We start from the raw sequence: 22,882 nt of genomic DNA on the forward strand, positions 1-22,882 counted from the left end.
TTGCAAGCGCAAGTAGCTGTGGCCTTGATCAGCCAGCTGGGCTCACACAATTCCTTCTTTTTCTTTTTGCAGAAGCAAAACAGCCGAATTACGGGCTTTGTTAATTAGTTGTTTAAGTATTTGAATCAAACAAGGTAGACAATATTATCAGTAGGATGACAAATCCAGCCTTAATAACATCTCTGAACCAAACAGCAATTCCCAAGGTGTTAAACCATCTATCCAGCCAGCTACTCTCATACTTTAGCTTCACCATTTGTTGCCGCAATAAATCAATGCTCTTATGAATGGATTCCGAGTGGCCTGATAGGTTCATGCAGCACGTACCTTCAAAGTCCTTACACCCATGACTGTGTGCCAAAAGTAAGAAATCAACAGCAGCTCTGGTTTGCAAAGTAGCGTGTCTCACACTATCTACATCAGTAAGCAGGCCACTAAAAGCAAGAGATGTAGCATTGGTTTGTTTACTTAGCCAACAGCCTAAGTTTGTTAGTTTATTTAACAGAGCAGCAGCTGCTGCCCCAGGGGCTAGTGCTGATTTGCTGGAGCCCAAGTTTTGCAGACTCAACTCAGATCAATGTGATCAAGTGCTGAGCTCCTTCACTGAAACACACACAGAGCTTATATAGGTTTCTGTATCAGTTGTCCTGGTTTTGGTCAGGATGGAGTTAACTTCATTTGTAGCAGCGGATGGAATGCTGTGTTTGGGAGTTAAAATGAAAGCAGTGCTGATAACACCCTGATGTTGTTAGTTGCTGTCAGACAGTCAAGGACATTCTCGGCTCTTCATGAGAAAGGAGGGGCGAAGCCAGGACAGGCGACCCAACTGGCCAAAGAGAGTATTCCATGCCAATTAACGCCCTGCCCAGGATATCGGGGGGCCGTTGGGAGGAAGAGCAGGGACGGCTCCGGGACACACGGTTCTTGGGGGACGGTCGGGTTCCGGGACGGCTCTGGAGGGCACGGCCTGACTTCTGGGTTCGGTGAGAAACTGCATTGTGTACCAGCAGCGTCATATATTTTTGCTCTAAAGTCCTGTTAGCATTGTTATATTGTATCTTTCTGTTATCTTAGTAAACTATCCTTATCCCAACCCACGAGCCTTTTAGTTTCTTGGTTTTGGGGTTATTTGCACCTTCCTTTTCCCTTCCCTTGCCTCTCACCCTCTTTCCTCTTTCCCTGCTCTTTTCCTTTAAAGAGCAGGCAGCTACGTGGATCTCAGCTCTCAGCCGGGGTGAAACCACGACATCAGTATACGAGTTATATACAGCTTTAATAATGTTTCTTCATCTTCTCTGCAGTCAAATTGTGTATCTTCCTCCTCTACATTGCGTGGGTGTCAGCAGGAGAACCACTGAGACAGTAGGAGAGATTGGCTTCTTTCAAGTCAGAGAGACTTGTTTCAAGTGACCAGTGCCCTGGTGCAGCTGTCACAGAGGAAATCCTGCGTTTTGATATCTCTGAAGTGGATGGGTGTTGTGGTTTAACCTAGCAGGCTGCTAACAACCACACAGCCATTCGCTTGATATTTGAAAAAGGGAAAACTCATGTGTTGAGATCAAGGCAGAAAAGGAAATGGTAAAAGAACACAGAAAACAAGTGATGCGATTGTGCTGTGCACCCAGAACCAGTGCTCAGGCAGTTCCTGAGCTCTGCTGTCTCCCAGCCAGCTACCCCAGTTACGTACTGAGCATGGAGGTGTACAGATAGATCTCTGGATGGTGTCGGTCAGCTGTCCTGGCGTGTCTCCTCTCCTTCTTGTTGGCAGGCCAACATGAGAACCTGAAAAGTCCTTGACTGCTTGGCAAAAACTAAAACATCAGTGTGTTATTGACATTATTCTCATCCTAAACCCAAAGCACAGGACTATGCCAGCTGCTGGGAAGAGAATGTAACTGCTGTAGTTGAACCTAAGGCACCGGAGCACGTGGAGTTCGGTCAGCAGTAGGATCTGTGAGGGGCTGCCACATGTTTGGCTATACTCTAAGGCCCAGTTGCATCCTCAGTGTAGCAACTGAGGATGGAGCATGTCTGATCGCTTTTAGGAATAGTGTGTGTGCAGTCTGGTAAACCACCTGAATGCAGAACAAATCTCTGCTGAGTATGTACAGAGTGGTATTTTCTACTCTGTGGAATTATCACTTGGGCAAAACTGGACAACAGTAGAAGGTGGGCAGCATCTAGTCTCCAGAAGAAATGCCACTCTTATTCCAGATTTCAGATTCTTTCCTCAGAATGGGGAAATGCCTGTAATATTCTAGAGAAGAAATCTCAGGTACTTAAAAAGGTCAAAAACTTTGTCTTTGCCTTTTTTTTAATTGCCTCTGCCTTAGCTTCACATGCAGATATGGCTGGAAAATTTTGGCTGAAATTTACCCACACAGTTAACCCTAGGTCAGATAGCCAGCATTAAATTTTCTAGTCAGATTTTGGTTTTTTTTTGGGGGGCGGGGGTTTGAAGTGTAGAAGTTGCAGTGCTAGCAGTCTGACATTAAAATCAAAAATGGTCATGAGACATCTGCTGTAATTACACTACTACTTTACTTGGATGTTTCTCAGTAGTGCCACTATTTGCTACTGCTGTTGCTGTGTGTATCATTGAATCACTGAACTTGAAACTTTCCCTTCCATTACATGACTGGTGGATAGAACAGATATTAATGGGTTGCATGTCTTTAGGTTTTATATTCCACAGCTCTCAAGATCGAGAATTGGAAATTCTGTATCACGTGTGTCAAATGAGATTTTTGTCTCTGGTTCCATGATCCCAGCTTCAATACTTTCAATGTATTTGAAATAATTTTTCAGTATTCTTAATGTCAAGATGTGTAAGATAAGATGCTTAATGTTCTTGGAGATTAAAAGTTGCACTAACTGTATTACTTCTGCATACACAGAGGTGCTTTCATTTCTTCAGTATTTTTGCACCAGTGGGAAGGCTGTCTTTCAGTCTGTGAACAACTGAACTGAAAGTAATTTCTAAATGATTTCTGTAAAATTGATGTTGTAATAGTGGACTCTGTTGTGCAACACTTTGTTTTTGAATTTCACACAGTCATCTTTATTCACACTGGTGAGACGTAAGCAATGCTGTGATGTATGATGTGAAGAATTTAATACTTCTTGTGTTTCAGTGGATTTCTTTAATTTCTCTCCATAGGCAAGAGTAGAGAACCGAAAAGTAGTCCATCTTCAATGGAGAACAGTAGAGAAGAGGTAGGAATAAAAGTGCTTTTGAGTTTTAGTTGCATATCTAGTGCAGAATGGCTGGTACAGGAAACGCTGAGTTCACCTTGTTGCTTTTACAATAAAGAATATTGTCAGAACCATGCACTAAATGTCATCATATGCTGATTAAAAACATTAGCTGTAACATATTTCAAAGATAAAATTAAATTTAAAATTGTACTCACTTTGATTTTAGGCATATATAAGCAATTGTTTTTCTCCTCCCTTCCGTATTTCCAAATTCCGGAAATACAGAAATTTACTTGGACAACTTACTTGTCTTTCTGATGCACAGTAGCTCTGGGGAAAGATGTCTCTCAACACACTGAGTTAGGTTTTACTTTCCTGAGGTGTGCAATTGCATTCTGGGTTAGGAACTGCAAAGTGTATATTGCACAGTGAGTTTTTCTTTTAAAAGAAATTTGGTTAATGTTCTTTTATCCTTAATCTGTTCTTTGTCTTATGTGTAAATAGACTCTTTTGGTCTAAAAGAGTTGGTCTCTACCTTGTATTTACACTGAGATAACAGCAGGTACTTGGTTTCCTTTCAGGTGAATATGCTTTTTTTTAAAAAAATACAGCTGGAGGTACAGATTTTTTATTAAACATGAACTAGTTTCTGCTGTATGGTGTGTTACATACACCAAAGACACTTTTCATGTGGTATATCCTACTAATATCCGTTGGAAACGCTCAGGTTGGCAGCTTGTTGACATGCAGAGAAAACACAAGTGCCTGTGTCCTGCCTTAGTTTGCAGTACATTCAGGTATTTATTTGATACTGCCCACACCTAGTTATGATGTGTATGCAGAAACCTGTGAAAATTCAGTTTTCCTCTAAGGACAGTCAGCCGTTTCTGGCATGTGGGCCAGCTACCCAGTGGCTGATTCCTCGGGCGGTTCTCCGTGCTAACTAGTGCCAGGTTCTTTGTGCCAGCCTTGCAGGGCCCTCTGTACCTGCATCTCTCCTTTGCCTTGTGTGAATGACATGGGCAGACCTGTGTAATCCCCGCAGCTCTGAGCACTGTGAGGAACCCTGGACACTTGTGAACAAGTGACAGTGCCCGGGAATGTAGGTAGGGGTGAGGTAGGGCATTTGCCCATGTGCTGATGACGTGAGTTGTCATTATAGTGAAGGTATACAGACCAGGAGGCCCCAGAACTGATTAGGAGCTCTTCTCAGTCGCTTCTTCCAAAAGCTGAGAGAACTTGCAGCAGGTACTGCAAGTTGAGACTTGTGAGGGGAGAATTTCCCGAAGTCTCAGAGATAGGCACAGTGTTTCAATGTCTGAACTTACAGCAGTGCCCTCTCCTAATCCCTTTTAAAATCTGTGCATAGGGAGGTTAGGGAGCATTTGTACCTCAGCTTGGAGTTTGGTGACACCTAGGTTTAAGTCTGTTTTCCAAAGAATAAGGACTTCTTGGCACCTTACTACTGACCTGAAACTCTCACGGACTTTGTTCAAGTGACCTGGCCTGACTCTTGAAATTGTGTGTGTGTCACTTACTGTTAATACTCTTTCTGCTTTTTATTTTTAATTTTTCAAATTTGGTAGGAGTGCTGGTGACTTCTGAGATGTGTTCTAGTTAATGTAAGGAATTGCTTTTGTTGACAGCTCACGTGGTCACAAATATGTTGACTTTTTAATTTTTTCTTGTTTTTAGGGCAGTAGTTCTTCAGAGAGAACAAAATCCTTGGGATCATCACGTTCAAAAAGGTTGGTTTGGAAAATAAAAATGAAGAAATTACCTTTTGGCATGTGAAACTATAGAAAAGTCTATGTATTATGCCAGATGCTTCTAATATAAACCAGTATAAATCCATTAAGTTAGCAGAGTACTGCTAAAACAAATGCCATGTAGTGCACTTGAACTTCACACAGTTTTTAGAGTCAAAGGTTATTAAGGTCATAGAGCTTGATTTTTTTTTTTTTTTTTTTAATTTTTTTTTTAACAAAGACAAGAATATTATCCTGTACTTTCAGGACAGGGGTGTTTATACAATTGTTCCTTCATTCTTGCTGTTTCTACATCCAGGATTCTTCCAAAAATGTAAATTGGGTCTTGTGTTAAAAAGTCTTCATGTATCTTACTGTTGGGAGACTGCAGAATCAAAGGGTGCTGCTAAGCTCTCCTGGGCAGAAACTGCTGTTTGCTGTCTCTCTGCTTCATCCTTTTTGCTCTTTGATTTAAAGTCTGGAGCTAACTGTTTACCAACCAGTTTGAACCTACAGGAGACAGATTATTTGTGGCTGAAGTAACAGTCCAGTAAAACTCCTCCTTGTCTTTTTGCTCACAGCTGATGCTCATTCATGATTTTTTAAATTACAGTACACTCTGTAGCTAGGTGAGCTCCTCTGAATACACTGTTTCAACAGCTGCCCCCTTACTGCTCTTTAGCAGTGTCGTGTATCTCTTTCCACTCTCCTTTTTATCCAAGTCTTTTTGTCATATCTGCTGGAATTAAATAATATTCTTCATTCTCCCTTTTCTTTTTGACTTGATTATGTATTTACAAGTGTGGTTTTATATTTGGCTTTAATTTCTCCCTCATCTGAATCCAGTGTCCTGCTGAACTCTTTTTCATTTCTGTGGCTTGGCTTTTGCTTCCTCTCTGTCATCGAAGGCATTTTCACTCACACATCTGTTGCATGGTGCCTGATACTGACAAAAACAATTTTCTGTGGTAGTTCATGTATATTACCTTCAGAATACTGAAAATTATGCACAACATTCTTTCTACTTTTAGGGTTTTTCCTCCTTTTTTTTTCCCTCCCTGTCCTGCCATAGTAAACTCATTTATTTTAATGGATTCAGTTCTAAATTACATTTGTGTGAAATTCTAACAACTGCTTTTTTATTCAGCAGTCAGCTTTCTAACTTCTTTCCACATCTCCTTTATTTCCTTGCAAGCATCTTTTCTGCCCAGCTGCTTTTTGTCACTTGCTAATATCTGTGTCCCCTCTTTCTGCTGCCTGTTAAACTTGAAATGATGCATAAAATTTCTGAGCAGGCATTCACATGGGACTGTCCTGCATGCCTTCTTAGATACACACTTTGTGAAACAAAAACACTTTATTGGTATATCTTTTTATTTCACACAGGAGGGGAGAATTCCTGTTCCTAATAAGAAAATTAGCCTACAACTAACTTACTGTAATAACTTAGAGCATCCCACCTTGCAATGTTTTAATCAAATTTTAAAAGAACATAGGCTTCCCCAACAAGTATGGTGTTTTGCTTCCAAGGGGCCAGGCTTACCTGTCATGCAATATGTAATATTTGTCATGGTATGGGTTTTTTTTTTCTGTCTATGCAGGAAACCTACAGTTGTAACAAAATATGTCGGATCAGACGATGAACAAATCTTAGATGAAACTGTAAATGAAGATCTTTCAAATGAAAACTCAGAAAACGAAGTTGATATGAAAAGTTTGCCTAAAGGTAGTTCATGTCTGTCTTTGTTTCTGAATTCTGCAAATTAGCCAAGATTATGATGCAGCATAAATGACTAGAATGCACAGATATTAGTAAAATGCCTACCTTAGGTCCTGTGGGCTTTCATCTCTAAACACACATGCTCGTGCACAAACACGCACGCCTCATGCACATGCATTTAAAGAGGAAACCAAGCACCTTTAGTGTTGAACCCAGCACCAGGGCTGTACTGACTATACCAGGATGTCCTTGTGGTGTCATTTCAGATTTTTACTGACATCTGTGTAAAACCAGCATAAAACAGGGGAAATAATTTATTTCTGTTCTTCTGCAGAAGTCTCTAATTTTGTCATTTTCAAGTCTTATTTATTTTACCGTTCTGTCTTTGAGGTTGTTAACAATTAGAGCAGTGGAAACCAAACTAAATCTTTGGGGGGGGTGAAGTGTCATTAATGGATCAATTTTAAGCACCCTTTTAAGACAGTTAATGCTATAAGCCTGCTTTTCTTAACTATATAGCATGAGTTTGAATAATTTCTTCTGTTTCTTGCCTCTTAAGGTCACAGGAAAAATTGGAGGGACTGTTTCCTGCATGAGTAGCAGTATTTAAAGCACTCACTTTAAAATTATTTCAACAAAAATTTTAAACATGAGCTCTTAAGTAGGAAAGATGATTCTTCATTCACTTAATTTTGTTTAATGCTCCTCTCTGTTTAAATAAAAATTGACGTCTGATTTTTCTTAAAGCTAAACCAGGCTTTATTCTATTGCTTTTTCATTTATTTCATACTGAAATAAATTAAGATGAGGGAAACTGGATAGAAGAGGGAAAAGAGAGACAAAAGAGTAGTTACACTATGACTTTTGGTAGATTTAAGTGACCTGAGAAAAGTCTATACACACCCAGTATGCCTGCCAGTCCTGTTCTGCACGTACCACATCAGGACAGAGAGCAGGATTTGCTTCTCATAGCCCACTTGTCCTTGGCTTTTGTCCTACAACTGCCCAACAGATGTAGTTTGAAGTGTGTGGTGGTTCTTTTTGTTGTTAGTGGTGTTGGTTGTTTTTTTTTTTGCTGTGAACACCTTTGCATTCAGAACTTTGTTGAGTTTTGGTCAAGAGATTGCACTTTTTTAAAGATGCTGTGTTGGCTTTTATTTGAACAGGACTTTTGCACTTCATTTGGATGTGTAATGGTTTCCAATTTCTAAATAAAATTATTCTAGGTACAGTGGTTGTACAGCCTGAGCCAGTGCTGAATGAAGACAAAGATGATTTTAAAGGGCCTGAATTTAGAAGCAGAAATACCGTTAAAATGAAACCTGAAGCTCCCAAAAAGCGTGGAGGTAAATACAATTTAAAACATTTATTAAAACGGGTTTAAATTGTTGCTTATGACCACATTTGGTACATCTAAAAATTGTCCATATTTCTAATAAATTATCCTAAAAATACCTCCACTCTTCTGGCTTTTTGTTCATTGAGGATTCTAGCTGGCTGAAATTAGCCTCCATTGCTGCCCCTGCAATGCAGCAGTGAAAGCTAAGATTAGTTCTCATTAAACTTGGCCAATGGTATCCTGGGCTCCATCAGGAGAGGAGTGGCCAGCAGGGACAGGGAGGTGATTGTCCCTCTCTACTCTGCCCTCGTGAGGCCCCATCTGGAGTACTGTGTCCAGATCTGGGGCCCTCAATACAAGAAGGACGTGGAACTGTTGGAGAGGGTTCAGAGGAGCCACAAGGATGATTAGAGGGCTGGAGCACCTGCCCTACAAAGACAGGCTGAGGGAACTGGGCTTGTTCAGCCTGGAGAAGAGAAGGCTGCGGGGGGACCTCATTGCAGCCTTCCAATACCTGAAGGGAGCTTATAGGCAGGAGGGGATTCGACTTTTTAAAAGAGCAGATAATAGCAGGACAAGGGGGAATGGATTAAAGCTAAAGGAGGTAAGGTTTAGATTAGATATTAGGGGGAAGTTTTTTAAAGAAAGAGTGGTGAGGTGCTGGAACAGGCTGCCCAGAGAGGTAGTGGATTCCCCATCCCTGGGGGTGTTCAAGGCCGGGTTGGATGGGGCCCTGGGCAGCCTTGTGTAGCTCCAGGCCTGGAGGTTGGTGTCCCTGCCTGTGTCAGGGGGGTTGGAGCTCTGTGATCCTTGGGGTCCCTTCCAACCCAGACCATTCTGTGATTCTATGATTCTATGAAACTTATTTTCAGTAGCTATAGGATGCATCATTAGGTACTCCATATGGACCCTCTTGTTTTGTATTCGGAGCAGTTGCTTGGATGCCATCAGTGGTTACAGGTATTCCTTTCTTTAAGGAATTCCATTGGAACACCATTGATATGGGAACGTTCCCTGGCTCACCAAGAAAGCAACCATATTTGTGCAGGGACATATATAGGCATATTATGAATCAGTGAGCTAATAAGAAACCTAAAACCTCTAATAATTCAAATATTTTTTGTTTTGTTTTTAAATTGTGGGCCCTTGTGTGGATTATCTTTGAAAAGCTGCTGTGCCAGCTGGTTTTCCATAGTCACTGCTGAGCCTGTTAGGCAGATAATGGTGATAACAAAAATGATTCTCATTTTTCTGCAAAAGGTAAAGGAAAGGGAGAATTGTGTGTGAAAGCAAGTAAGAAGGCAGGTACTTTTGTTAATGCTCAGTATCTTAGTTCACACAACTCTGGCATGGTTACTCAGAGAAACAGCTCTGGTACACACTATTCAGTCTTCCCATTGCATCATTCGAGATACTTGCTCTTTTAAGGCATTACTGTACTTCAGTAAGTGCTGTTTTTACATCTGTGGTAGAAGAGCAGTAACGTGTGCCTGTGTGTACGTATGGGCTCACACATGCTCTTAGTTACATTTGGAGCAATGCTGTTTCCTCCTAAATTATTAATCTTTCAGAGTCAGTCCCGTTTTGTTCATGCAGGGTGGCCTGTTCAGCACACAGGATTGCTTTTGCCATTTGTCTTGATAACAGTTTTACATGAGGTCCAACATAAATCTCCAGCATAGTGGTAAAAAGATGGAGTACTTCTGCTTGAGCTTTGTGGCCTGGGTCTGCCTCCCCAGGACAGTTCAGAACTGACCTGCCATTCCAGCTTTTACTCTCATAGAAAGCTTGCAGGCCTTTTGTCTGGAATGGTGACTCACATCCCGCTGTGTGACTTAAGATAGTTTTGGAGGTGACAACAAGAGTTTAAGCCAGACCTTTATCCAGGGCAAGCTCAGCTGTATCTGTGTCACTGCTGATAATCTTTGATTTGATATTAAAGTTGTCTAATACACGTTAAACTCCTGTCAGCTTTCAGGGGAATGGAACAGGTATTGCCTGCTCCTGCCTTGTCCCCATTTCCAACCAGGAAAGGCAGCCAGGCAAGGGACATGGCTGGAGTCTAGGAGTGTATCCAGACAGTTCTGTTTTGTGCACAGAAGAGGCAGTGCAGATTGATTTCTACGCCTCTGTGCAGCAGGTCTAGTTACATGAAAAGGCACTTGCATTTGTCTTGCTACTAGAATGAGGTGTGTAGCCAGCATACAGACACTGGATTAAGCATGTAAGCATGTAGTCCCAGCTACTTGAGACCCTGGATTCTGTGCACAGCACAGGTAAAGAAGTTGTAACAGTAAAATAAAAACTGCCAGCCTGTCGTGCTGGTTGCCAGGTGCAACTTTGCATTTTTAACAGGCGTTACATGCCCTGTTTGTATTAGCAGTATGAGTAGTGATAGAACTCTACCCTTTCTAGCCTCCAAATGCTCATATCCAAGAGAGTAAGAGGTATTGTGTCAGTCCTTATTATCAGGTTTTCTGTCTGCCCAGTGGTTATGGTTGTACAGTTGCTAGTAACCTTGTAGCTAGGAATGGTTTTAAGTATTTTCTCAATATTAATGAATTAGTAGTTGTATAACTTCTTTGGATCGTAAGAATTTGTAGTAACATGGTTTAAAAGGTTAGCCTCCTAAATTGTCTTTTTTTGTTTGTTTGTTTTTCTGGGGCCAACTTGCAGATCTTAGGAAGGAGGCAGCAGTACTTCCCCTTGAAGAGAAGGGGGAAGTAGTTTGGGACTTGGCAGTGAATAGCTTGTTTTCCCTCCATTGGCTGTTACCTTCCGTGACTCTTACACCAATTTGAGGACTGTGATACTTGACAAAACCTGGCTAGGTTTCTGTGCTGCGTGCGGTCATAATGTGGTGTTCCCATCCAAGTAGTGCAACATGATGGATGTGTTTATTTGAGGTTTACCAGCAGGTGTTTGAGATGTGCTTGCTGTCAGAAGAGGTGCTCTCCAAGGCCATGAGCTCTGCAGTACATGCAGTCGCACACGCCTTGAAGTTGCACACTAGAAATCTTGTATCCCAAATTTGAGACCTGCTAGTTTCACTGAATTGTAGGGGTGCATTAGCTGCTCTTACCAGCCAGTGAGCTATTTGAGTTGTGCTTCAGTAGCAAATTGCTAGTAGTTTGTGTTGTGTCTTGAGAATGTTCTTTCAGTTCATTAACGTAGTGGTAGTGGTGCTTGGTTCCAATTCTGTGCTAGCAATTATTTAAAGAATGTTAAAAACAAAAATACAATCCTCAGCCTGAAACCATGAAGTAATGATTGAATCTCCTAGTGCTGCTTACTGAATGTGTCAGATAAGGCACAGTGAAGTGATCCCCTGTCAAACCTCTGTCTCCTCGAGTCCAAATTCAGTTTTTGAAAGCGTACGAGTTTTCACAAATGGCCTTCCTTCTTCTTGAAAGCATTGCTGTCACTGAAAACAGAATAGTCTCATAGTGTAATTAGTTGGTTTGTCAGCCTGGCATGTAGTGAGCCTCCCAGCCCAGAGTTCACCCCCTTTCAGAGTGATATGGGGGTCTGCCATTAAAGCAACACTTACTTGACCGAATGTAGACACAGCAGCAGAGCGGTACGCAGACGGTGGGAGCAAGCAGTAAGATGGTGAGAGCATACAGATTATAGTAAAGTTGTAATTTCAAAACAACCCAAACCAAGCCCACTATCAAGAAGGGGACAACAAGTGAAAAAAAGACTTTTCAGACAGAGGAGATGCATGAAACCCTTGTAATACTAATGTCTTCCCTTATTTTTCTTTGAGAAACTAAAACTGTATGTGAAAGAAACAGCATAAGACAAACTGAAACTCAGATCGTGTTTTATGAACAAAGATTAAGTGAGAAAGTTGTAAAGGATGCTAGAGCAGCTTTGAGAGTTTGTGATGTCTCTTACTTAGGTGAGTTCTCATGAGGTGACCAGTCATTCCAAATTAAATGTCTGAAAGGAAGAAAATCAAATGGAACTTTGACCCCAAGTAGAGTTTAGAAATGAGAGGAAAATTCTTTTGGTCTTCCAATGGCAAGTGGCTACAGCAAGATTTCTTGAATGCTGGGTGGTAAAGTAATAAAGGCATATGAAAAACCTAATAGGCAAAATATTGTAAGAAAATGAAATAGGTGTATACAGATTTTTTAAAAAAATAGAAATTAATGTGTGGTTTATAATCCTCTCTATAGAGGAAGGACTACATGGAATTGTAAGCTGTACAGCTTGTGGGCAACAGGTGAACCATTTTCAAAAGGATTCAATCTATAGACACCCTACACTGAAAGTTCTTATTTGTAAGGTATGTGGTAAACAGTTCTCCAGTTTCTACTGTTTGTTTTTGTTTGAAATGCATATTAGTTGATTTGGGTGGGATTTTTGTGGGAGTAGTTCTTGTTTATTGATCAGTAAACGTTTCAGCCATTAACTGTTACAATTAAGGAAACTAAAAGCAGTAAGAAAAAGGCAAATCCAGCTTGCAAATTTATAATGCTATTCTTTTATACCCCACTTAAACTCCTTGTGGTTGCTTTGTAAGTTATTGTTACAGTTTTAAGGCTATAGTTTTAGTGAATTTTTTATGTTAAATCATCTGTATGAAATAGCTGCCTACTCACAATGTATTACAAGAGCAGATTCAGTTTGGTATCTCCTGGTAAAGCATCGTCCATGAAACAATGTCAGAATAAGAAGTGCATGAGTAGCTTCAAAGCAATCTCAGTTTCACCTGTGTACCAGCTCCTGGACTATTTGAATTTATGGCAGCCTCTCTAATGAGGATGGAGTCCACAACCCAAACGCAGAATCTGGATCTTCAGCTGTGTGGCTTCATGGTGGCTTCAGTTAGGCTCTGAGCTGCCTGTACTGGGAAGAGGTGGGGAATGGGAGAAAGGAAATGTCTCTATCCCCTGTTTTGGAGACCTCTTAATTTTCTAGGATACATTTCTCTTGCAAATTGTTGAGATTCTGTATATATCTCTAGAGAGAGAGAGATACAGATCTGTATTACAATGCACAGTTAGCATTCCCCTTCTCTTCCCTCCTTCTGATTCTCCTGCAGTTCCCCATTGGTGATAAATACTCAGCTGACATATCTCAGGCATGTCCATCTAGTCTAATGTTCTGGCTCATTTCTTCTACTCATTCTGGCTTGTTTCTTTTATAAAATGTGCTTTTAGAAAAAACAGCTTACATGGCAACTGAAGTCTTCACTTCAGTTAACTTCAATCTTAACTCTTGTTCCTGCACTTGAATATCCTTAACACGTAGAGTTCATGTACTTGTGATGCATGCAAGGTACCTGGTGCATTTTTTAGACTTGAGTGTGTTTGGTTCCATAGGAGCTCTTGACTGTGAGCTCTGCTAGATAATTATATCATGTGTTGTCTCCCAGATTTCCTGCATCTTTACTGAATTGAACATGGCCTTATGTTGATGCGAGAGAGAACACAAGTCCCTGATTGGCATACTCCCTTGTCTACCATTGCGTTCCGTGCCTAGTGTTTTTTATTTTCCCCCTGCTCCTGCTTAGGTGAACAGTCCCAGACTTGAGAAGCTTTTTTACTTTGACTAAATGTTCCATCAAGTGTCTGAACAGCAGCTTTTACTGTTGTTTTTTTTTTTCTTTTGGGGGGGTGGCTAGGAGGAAGGGTGTTTCGTTTGGTTGAACAGGTGTATAACTCTGTTCCAGGTAAAGGGGGGTCAGCACTTTTAATTCACGTGTTGAAGCCACTTCTGGGTTCTAAATTCACTGAATCACTTGGTAGGACAGGATTGAGCTTCTGTTAATCCCTGTTCAAAGTAGAGCTTCAGGTCTGGGAGAACTTTCTTTGGTAGCAACTGGAAAAAAACCCCACAACTTCAAAATTTGGCTTAAAGAATTCAGCAACTGAAGCCACTGCTACTAGTAGCTTGAGTTGTGTGTATTTTTTTCTTACTATTACCATTTTTTCAGTGAAGATGCCTAGTTTGCACCAGGAAATTGAAGCCTTGGATGTTAACATCAGGATAAATACTGAAGACCTTTTTATTTAAAGTCTTATGGGATCAATTGCTAACACAAGGAGCATACATCTGAAAGTTGTATTTTATGTAGGATTAATTATGTCAGGGAAGATGTAGTGTTCATTTATTTAGGAAAAAACTTAGAGATTTGAAGAGAAACATTCAGTTGATGTTCCAAAATAGGCAAATACATAGCCATTTTTCAAATAAACCTGGAGCCATCTAAATAAGAAGTCATGGTTTAGGACCTGTTACATCTATGGAAGATGTTTTTTAGGTTAACACAACTGTATAAGGGTTAGAAAGCCGAAGACCTTGCAGCTGCTGCTTCTAATGGTTTGCTTCTAATACGTGCCAAAATCATATCAATTACTCAAGTCCAGCTGAGATTTACTAAAAGATTCATTGTCCTATCTCCTTCTTTACAGACTTGCTACAAGTATTACATGAGCGATGACATTAGCCGTGATTCAGATGGGATGGATGAGCAGTGTAGGTAAGTGTACAAAGCTGGGATAAAACCCACGTCTCTCCTGTTGTCTTTTGATGTGCTATTTTTTCTTGCTGTAATGAACTTCCTGACAGAAAAAGACCAATATGCAAGAGCTGAAATCATCAATTATTTCTCACTGAGAAATGCTCAACTCCGGGGATTTTGTAAATATCTGCTTGTCATTTTAGTAATGAACAGGAAAACATTTTATAATGCCCTGGTTTCGGTTAGGATGGAGTTAATTTCTTTTCTAGCAGCGGATGGAATGCCATGTTTGGGAGTTAGCATGAGAGCAGTGCTGATAGCACCCTGATGTTTTTAGTTGTTGCCAAGCAATCAAGGACTTTTTCAGTTCTTCCTATTTCCCTGCTAACGAGAAAGGAGGGGACAAAGCCAGGACAGGTGAACCATACTGGCCAAAGGGGGTATTCCATGCCAATTATGTCATGCTCAGTATAAAGGGGGACTGGTGGGAGGAGGAGCGGGAGGTTCCAGGACGCACAGTTTTTGGGGACGGTCCAGTTCTGGGATGGTTCTGGGCTGCACGGCCTGAGCTGTGTGGTTCAATGAGAAACTGTATTGTGTGTCACCAGTGTCATACATTTTTTGCTCTAAAGTCCTATTATCACTATTATATTTATCTTTCTGTTATTCTAGTAAACTATCCTTATCCACCCCCCAAAAAAAGAATAAAAGGGCTGTGGTGGTTTAGCCCTGGCTGGAGGTCAGTCTATTACTCCCCTCTTAGTTGAACAGGGGAGAAAATATATATTAAGAGGCTCGGGAGTCAAAGTAAGGACAGGGAGAGATCACCTTGTCATCGAATTACATGGGCTAAACAGACTCAACACAGAGTGAAGGAAAGAAAACTACCTACTTTATTACACTACACTACAAAGAACAGTGAAAACTGGAGTCAGGAGCGTGACCAGATCTTAAAACAAACACAACCAGATCTTAAAACACTTTCCCCCACCACTCCCTTCTTAGCAGATTTTAGTCAGGATTTTGCTCCCTTCTTCCCCCTGCTCGCAGCACAGGGAGAAACTGTGATGCCTATGGGCTTCCTTGCCTGCTGATTTCCAGCTCTTCATCTAGACATAGATCAAAATACATATATTTTTCTTTTCATATGTGCCCGCAGTATTAAGGGACCAGTTAAGGCTCAGAAAGACAAGCTGATGCGTTTTGCTATAAAATCCCCTCCCCCCTTTTTTTTCCTTTTTCAAAATTGTCTGAAGAAACATGGAAAACAAAATTCAATTAACTTTTTGTCTTATCTAAAATGAGATACCACTGACGATTTCAGCTTTGTGAACTGTTAATCTAATACCTTAATTTTCTGACTTCGCCATTTTCAACTGAGTACTTTTCAGTTGTGCTCTTAATACTGTTTTTAATTATTGGGTATCTCTTTTATGACCTGAATTTTTAAAATGCCATTTCTTTGTCAAATAGTGAAAAATATGTAAACTTCTTGATACGGTGATAAGACTCTTAGGTTTCTCGTGTCTTGTTTCAGGTGGTGTGCTGAAGGTGGAAATTTGATTTGCTGTGACTTTTGCCATAACGCCTTCTGTAAAAAGTGCATTTTGCGCAACCTGGGTCGAAAGGAGTTATCAACTATACTGCATGAAAACAGCCAGTGGCACTGCTACATTTGTCATCCAGAGCCTTTGTTGGACTTGGTCACTGCATGTGACAGTGTCTTTGAAAATCTAGAACAGTTACTGCAACAAAACAAAAAAAAGATCAGAGTTGAAAGTGAAAAAAGTAAAACATATGACCAGTCGGTCAAATTTTCTCCAAAGAGAAATAATTCAAATTGTAATGGTGAAGAAAAAAACCTAGATGATTCGTATTCAGGTTCACTAACGTATTCCTATAAAGCACTAATGGTGCCAAAAGACTTGCTTAAGAAAACAAAAAAGCTGGTTGAAACTACAACAAATCTGAACGCTAGCTTTGTAAGCTTTTTGAAAAACGCTGCAGAAAATGTAGAAATCAGCCCAACTGTCCAACTTTGTCAGCTAAAAGCTTTCAAATCGGTGTTGAGTGACTTGAAAAAAACTTACCTTGCACTAGAAGAAGGTCTGAACCTGGAAATTCAAGCTTTGAATGTTAAACTGAAAGATAAAATTACCAAAGAGAAAAAAACTGATGCTAGGTCAGAAGAAAATGAGGTGAAAAAAGGTGAAGCAAAGGAACATGTGGCATCAAAAGAAGATGACGCTGCAAAGACGCAGAAACCAGTTGTGTCGCATCCTGAAGGTGAGCCCATGGATCAAAGTGTTTCGAGAGCAAAACAAACAGAGAACAAGCGTGTGTCCGGTGAAGATAAAAAGTCTGGCAGAAATGAGGAACCTCAGTATGAGCCTAATAGTACAGAGGCTCTAGACATGGATATAGTGTCCATTCCCTCATCTGTTCCAGAAGATATTTTTGAGACTCTAGAATCTGCTATGGAGATTCAGATTGCATCAGATGAGCAAGACAGTGGAAACACAGGAACAGATCATGACAGTCTAAATTCAAATACAAAGTCAAACACTCCTGTGAAAGATACCAAAGGTGGTTCTAAGTTAAAATCGTCAGCTAAAGGAACAAAAGAACTGATTGTAAAACTGACTCCTGTTTCCCTTTCAGAGTCTACAGTTAAAGCTGAAGGTCAAGACAGCAATCTAGAAAAAGGGAGGAAGGACACTGATGCAACACCTAGAGCAGAAAACTGTGTTTCTGTAGAACAAAATCATAATGCCGGCAGCGAACCCGCCGTGGAGAACGAAACCGCCTCGCTTGCGGAGGAGTCTGACCTCAGGAGATCGCCGCGTGTGAAGACCACACCGCTGAGGCGCCAAGCAGACATCAGCCCTCTGACATCAAACTCAGAAGAAGACAGCAATGACACGAGTAATGAAAAACGTAAGAGGAAATCAGCAAAACAGCAAAGGAGGAAAAACGATAAAAGGAATGCTTCTGACAGTACTGCCGATGGGCCTAGCCCTAATAAACTTCCCAAATCAAAAACGCCATACGTATTAGATCCGAGCTCAGATTCTGATGAGATGCCAGCTGTTCTTAAAGAAGTAGCCATGATGAGTCACAGTTCTTCAGATACTGATAGCAACAGTGAAGTACCAACAAATGATCAGAAGACTTCAGGTTTCCTAAAGAATCAACCTGTAAAGGATGAAAATGGAAAACGAAAAAGAAAAAGTTCCAGTTCTGGTTCAGATTTAGATGCTAAAAGAGGCAAATCGGCTAAAAATTCTGCTGCTGCTAAAAAGAAACGACAAAACCACTCAGATTCTTCCAACTACGATTCTGAATTAGAAAAAGAAATAAAAATTTTGAGTAAAATTGAGTCTGCAAAAAAAGCTAAGAAAAAATACTCACGAAAAGAAGATAGTTATGATTCCTCAGAAGAAGAGCAGAGGAAAAAAGTCAGCAGTAAGAGAAAGATGAATCTGAAGAAGAAGGGAGAGAAATCTTCTGAAGATGATGATGCTGAAAAGTCTTCCCCAGAGAAGGAGATTAATCATTCTCCTAAAGAGAAGAAAACTGGTAAAGGGTCAGCTGCTAAGGAAAAGGCAAACAGAGACTCGAAAGAAAAAACTGGAAAGGGGAAACAGGATGAGTCTTCTGATGCTGAGAAGTCTGTTCTGGAGAAAGAGGAGAGTTCTAAAAGTGCAGCGCTGCCTGAGGCTAAGAAGAGCAAGGAACTGAAAAAGAAAAAGCCACAGGAAGAGTCGTCTTCAGATAGTGCAGAGAAATCTGCAAAGAAAGAGCATGGTATTCAATCTCCAAAAGACAGATTGAAGAATAAGAAAGGATCAGAAACCAAAGCAAAGCAATCTGAAAAACTGAAAAAGAAAAGTTACAAGAAAGAGGAAGATGATTCCTCTTCCGACGTTGAAAAGTCATCTCCAGACAAAGGAAGCTGCCATTCCTCTGAAAACGACAAAACTAAAAATGAGCCAGGACTTAGAGGAAAGAAAAGGATGAATTTGAGAGAGAGAGTATCTAAAAGAGTACAGAGGGATTTATCCTCTGATGCTGAGAAATCTCCCCTGAAAGAAGAGAGTTCTTCTGAAGATGCTGTACGGTGTAAAAAACAAACTGAAACTAAAGAGAAGAAAAAAATGAGTCACAAAAAGAAAATTTCCAAGAAAGAACAGAATGACTCCTTTTCCTCTTCTGATGAGGAGTCTTATGAAGGCAGTAAGAAAAAGATGAAAAGAGGGTCAATGAAAGAAAGTAAAAAGAGTAACTTAAAAAAGAAACTGTTGAAAAAGGAGGTTGTTACTTCCTCTTCCTCATCTAGTAAGGAAGAAAATGATGAGCAGAATTCGACAGGTGATGGAAGCAGCGATGAGCAGAAAATCATGCCAGTGACTGAGAACTTAATGCTGTCGTCTGGTGCAGGATTTTGTCAGTCATCAGGTGTGCAAAAGATGTTCGTCTCCATATGTTGTTAATATACAAGTAGAGGACACTTGTACCATTTGGGTCCTGTGTAACAATCTAGCAGGGAAAATACTCGTAAATAGGTTATTAGACATTTTAACGTTTGTGGTCAGTTAGATTTCCTGATGCTGATTTGGAAGTACTCATTTCAAGTTGTGTAGCTTGTCACCTGGGGGGGGAAAAGGCTGTCACTGTGAACAGAGAGGCTTGGGAAGCTGTGGCCTGTAATTCCTGCAGTATTTCTTGCAACACGGCTATAAAGCCGGTTCTGCTCTCTGGCTGCCCAGGTACTGTTCAGCAGGAACTGGTTGTAAGCACTAGATAGCTGGTGGACTCAAACCTGTCGGCTCATGGTGGTGCACCTGAGATGGCTCTACAGGCTTGTGCCTTTGTGGTACTCATCTTAAAACCCAAGTAGATCTTTGTGCCTCATGAGCCTCATGTAGCCCTAGAACAGCTGGTGTCTGTCACAGCTTACTGTTTCCACATTAGGTTTAATAGTAATAATTCTTCTTGCCAAGATAGAACTACTTTATCAGTGCATGAGTGTCTTACATCTTTAGGAAATTAGAAAGAAGTTCTGAACTGTTGAATTTGGCTTTGATGAACTTAAGAAGGAAGGGTGGTTTTGTGTGGTACATGGATAGTATGCATGTTTTTAATAAATGACTTTTCAACTAGAAAAAATGAGACCTGTTTGCTGCTTTAATTACCATGACAGGTAAATTACTTTATATTTGTGTGCTTCTAATGAGGTTCCATAGAACTTTTTGTATGTGACTTTACTCTGTCTGAGCCAACAGTTACAGTAGTTTGCAATAAATAAAACAGAGATCTGGTTATGAAGATAGCAGAGGGGACATAGTTGCATTTTGGCTTTCACAAAAACCCCTTGTAGGCAAGCACTAAATGAATTGTTGTTTGACGCTTCTTAAAATGAAAATCCCACCCACAAACAAACAAAACATCCTGATTTGAAATAAAACATGATGTTTGTCCTTTTCCTGTGGGCTTGATGCCTAAACATTTTCTTCCCTAAGTTTTCCTGCAGTTTCTGGAAAATTGTTCATCTTTGCAGATGCAAAGGTCACTTTTCACAGGTGCTGCTGTGGATTGAGAGCCCCGTAAGGAAGCAAAGTTTGATTAATGGTTATTTTGCATCATTGTAGTGTGAAATAAAGTTTCTGGTTCTGCATATTACACAGCCCTGTAATGTTTCTTTTTCAAGGTCCTCGATAAAGTAAGTTTAGTTCTGTCTCTCTGTAATACCGGGGCTTTTGCCTGATGGCTGCCAAGCAGCATTTTCCCTGGTGATGCCATTGCTGGGGGAGATTGCAAATAGTTAATTATTTGCATAGTAATGGACTAATATTTTATATGTGGTAGCTGCCAGTTCTCTTAAGACACCTTGGTGCTCGATGACAGTAGCCCATATGCAGTAGCTCTCAGCATCACTGGACCAGCAAGGAAAAACACACTGCATGTGAGCAATTCTCTTCTGAAAGTAGCTTCATAGGCTTGGTATTGAAATGGCCCAGGAGGAGGAAAGTGCTTGTAATCTCCTGTAATCCATGAGAAGGTGTCTGAGGCAGCAGGAGCCCGTGTTTCACTTGCAAGTCACAAGAGAAAACATAATTACTGGATGGGAAAGACAGATAACGGTGTACAAATTGGAAGAATGAGATGGTGATGTGGGATGATGTAGGCTAAGAGAGAGTGAGTTATTTTAGCCTGGAGAGAGAATGCTAAAAATGGGGAGTCTTAATTGCTCTCTCCTAATCACCTAACGCAAAATTAAAGACAAGGCTGAGGCAGATGTGTGATAAGAGACCACGGATACAGGTTTTGGCAAGGAAGACTCTTGATTAGGTGGTAGGAAAAAAAAATCTTAACATTGAGGATGTTCAAAGCCTGAAACTGGTTGTGCTCTCAAAGTTTGGAATCCCTCTCCATGGAAATCCTCAACACTTGCCTGGCCAAGGCCCTGAGGAAACTGACTTCGCTTTGGAGTTAGCTCTGCTTTGAGGATGGAGTTGATTAGGTCCAGAGGTCTCTTCCAACCTTAGTTACTGTATGATTCTATGAGAATCTGCCGTTGTTAGATTATTTTAAGAGGAAGCCAAACTTGCCCTTTCGCTTTGGTTTGCTTTTGACTTAATAGGTGAGTAACAAGGGAGTATTTTCTGTGGCTGAACAAGCTGTGTATGCTGATTGTTAAGCGGCCCTTGGAATCAGGGCCAGCCAAGAGGCTATGTATGTGTATGTAAGCCCAAGAAATTGGTGACCCTCCTGTGCACTCCTGTTGCACATCTGGCTAGTCGGAATGCCAGGACAAGTGTACCTTAGAACAACTTGGAGTAAGCCATTCAAAGTCTAGTTTTAGATAGAAGATAAACAGTAACTATGAATAAGGGGATCTCAGTTTATTAGGATTTTGAGGTCTCTTTTCCTAAGCGTAATTTTATTAACTAGCAGATTTGGCTAATGTGTAAATCAGAAGTATGAGTGAAGAGAATGGGGAAAGGCCTGGAGTGTGCTAGAATTCTTGGTCCAAGCCAGGAACATAATGTGAACGTGAAAGGCAGGGATCATACTGTGCTATGCTCAACGGAGCTAGTAACTTCTTCAGAGACGTCATTCCTGAATCCTACGTGGGGTATTCAATCTCTGAATGGTTTCCTGTAAAAACCCAGATTTCAAATTATGTAATAAGGAAAGAATTGTGAGTTTCATGTAGTAGCAAGCATATGACATGGGTAAAAGTGCTTCTTGAAAAACTAGAGACTTTTATTAATTAAAAAATGTATTTTTATAGGTTAGAATAAGTAACTGGCTTTCTTGTTTGCTAGTAGAATAGCGGTGGTATTACTGAGCTATTTTTATCTGGGCGTTCTTGGCAGAGACAGGAGTTCATGTGCTGTGTTGTTTATTGCGGACTTGATTTGTATCAAGTGTTGATGTTCTCTGGTTTTTTGTTTCCCCTTCCTCCCCCAGGAGATGAGGGAGAGACTAAATCAAGGGCTGTTCCAGTGGAGGAGGAGGAAGATGATGATGATGACGATCCTGAGAATAGGTATGATACCATCCATAAGGACTTAAAAAAGATTATAACACACCCTAGGCGTGGGCGCAAACCGGCGCAACGGAAGAGCAAGCAGGTTGTGAAACCCACGACTGCCTGCCTTGTAAAGACTCGCTCACGGGCTTCCCGCAAGCTTGAACAAAGGGCCAGAAAATAGAGGCCAAATCCAGAAATGCAAAGAAAGTATTTCCAAGTGTTAGCTAACACACCTTGCATAGGGTGTGTTATAAATGCACTGCAGCACTGTGCTGTTTACGTTTCCATTGAGTGTGAGGTTTGTGACAAGTATTGCATTCGAGCAGGTAAAAACCTACTTTTCTGGTAAATGTGAATTTCAGGTAGTTAAGTAAAAACACGTGTGCAATATGCAGTGCTAAAATATTTTAGATTGAACTTCGTTATTCCTGTTGCATAATTTGCTTTTTAAATTGAAATACCATTTCTCAATAAAGAGAAAACACCAGTGTGGAGAAAACAGTGTTAGGTATTTTAATGAAACCAAGCTTTTAATTCATTAAAGAGTAGCTGGAGTGACTAATGTGGTAGTTAAGGCCCTGATTCTACAAGCACTGTGCATAGGCTCAACTGGTATCAAAGAGATGAATTACACGTAGAAAATTTTAAGTGCTTGCATAGATCTGCAGCGCTGCGGCTTCTATGGATTGCTTCAGTTTCAACTTCAATAAAGATGTATCTGGGTTAGTTAGTTAAGACATGTTATATTTGTTAGTTATCAAAATTAGCCTGGCTAGAAAATGTAAACCAGCTTTATTTCCTAATGAGTGAATGCACATGAAGTATTGCTCAATCACGAGCCACAGTTTCTTTTTTGGAAGTT

The 22,882-nt window shown here is 40.6% G+C and overlaps 1 protein-coding gene across 6 annotated transcripts in view; it reads left to right on the top strand.

Annotated features, from left to right (window-relative positions):
• ATRX (ATRX chromatin remodeler) overlaps positions 1 to 22,882 on the top strand; it is an 85,484-nt gene that overhangs the window by 13,811 nt on the left and 48,791 nt on the right. For 3 of the 6 annotated variants that reach the window (XR_014617516.1, XM_084269003.1, XM_084269004.1), the window contains exons 3-10: positions 3,161 to 3,216; positions 4,894 to 4,946; positions 6,548 to 6,672; positions 7,893 to 8,012; positions 12,190 to 12,299; positions 14,431 to 14,498; positions 16,018 to 18,938; positions 21,957 to 22,035. Coding sequence is in view for 5 of the 6 variants with exons in the window: in XM_084269003.1 (XP_084125129.1) it covers positions 3,161 to 3,216; positions 4,894 to 4,946; positions 6,548 to 6,672; positions 7,893 to 8,012; positions 12,190 to 12,299; positions 14,431 to 14,498; positions 16,018 to 18,938; positions 21,957 to 22,035 (3,532 nt within the window). In the remaining variant the exon portion in view is untranslated. The remainder of the gene's footprint in view (positions 1 to 3,160; positions 3,217 to 4,893; positions 4,947 to 6,547; positions 6,673 to 7,892; positions 8,013 to 12,189; positions 12,300 to 14,430; positions 14,499 to 16,017; positions 18,939 to 21,956; positions 22,036 to 22,882) is intronic. The other 3 variants (XM_084269005.1, XM_084269007.1, XM_084269006.1) reach the window with 2 other exon arrangements.

This window comes from Gallinula chloropus (genome assembly GCF_964237585.1).
Source record: "Gallinula chloropus genome assembly, chromosome: 11".
In the NCBI taxonomy this organism is placed as follows: Eukaryota; Metazoa; Chordata; class Aves; order Gruiformes; family Rallidae; genus Gallinula; species Gallinula chloropus.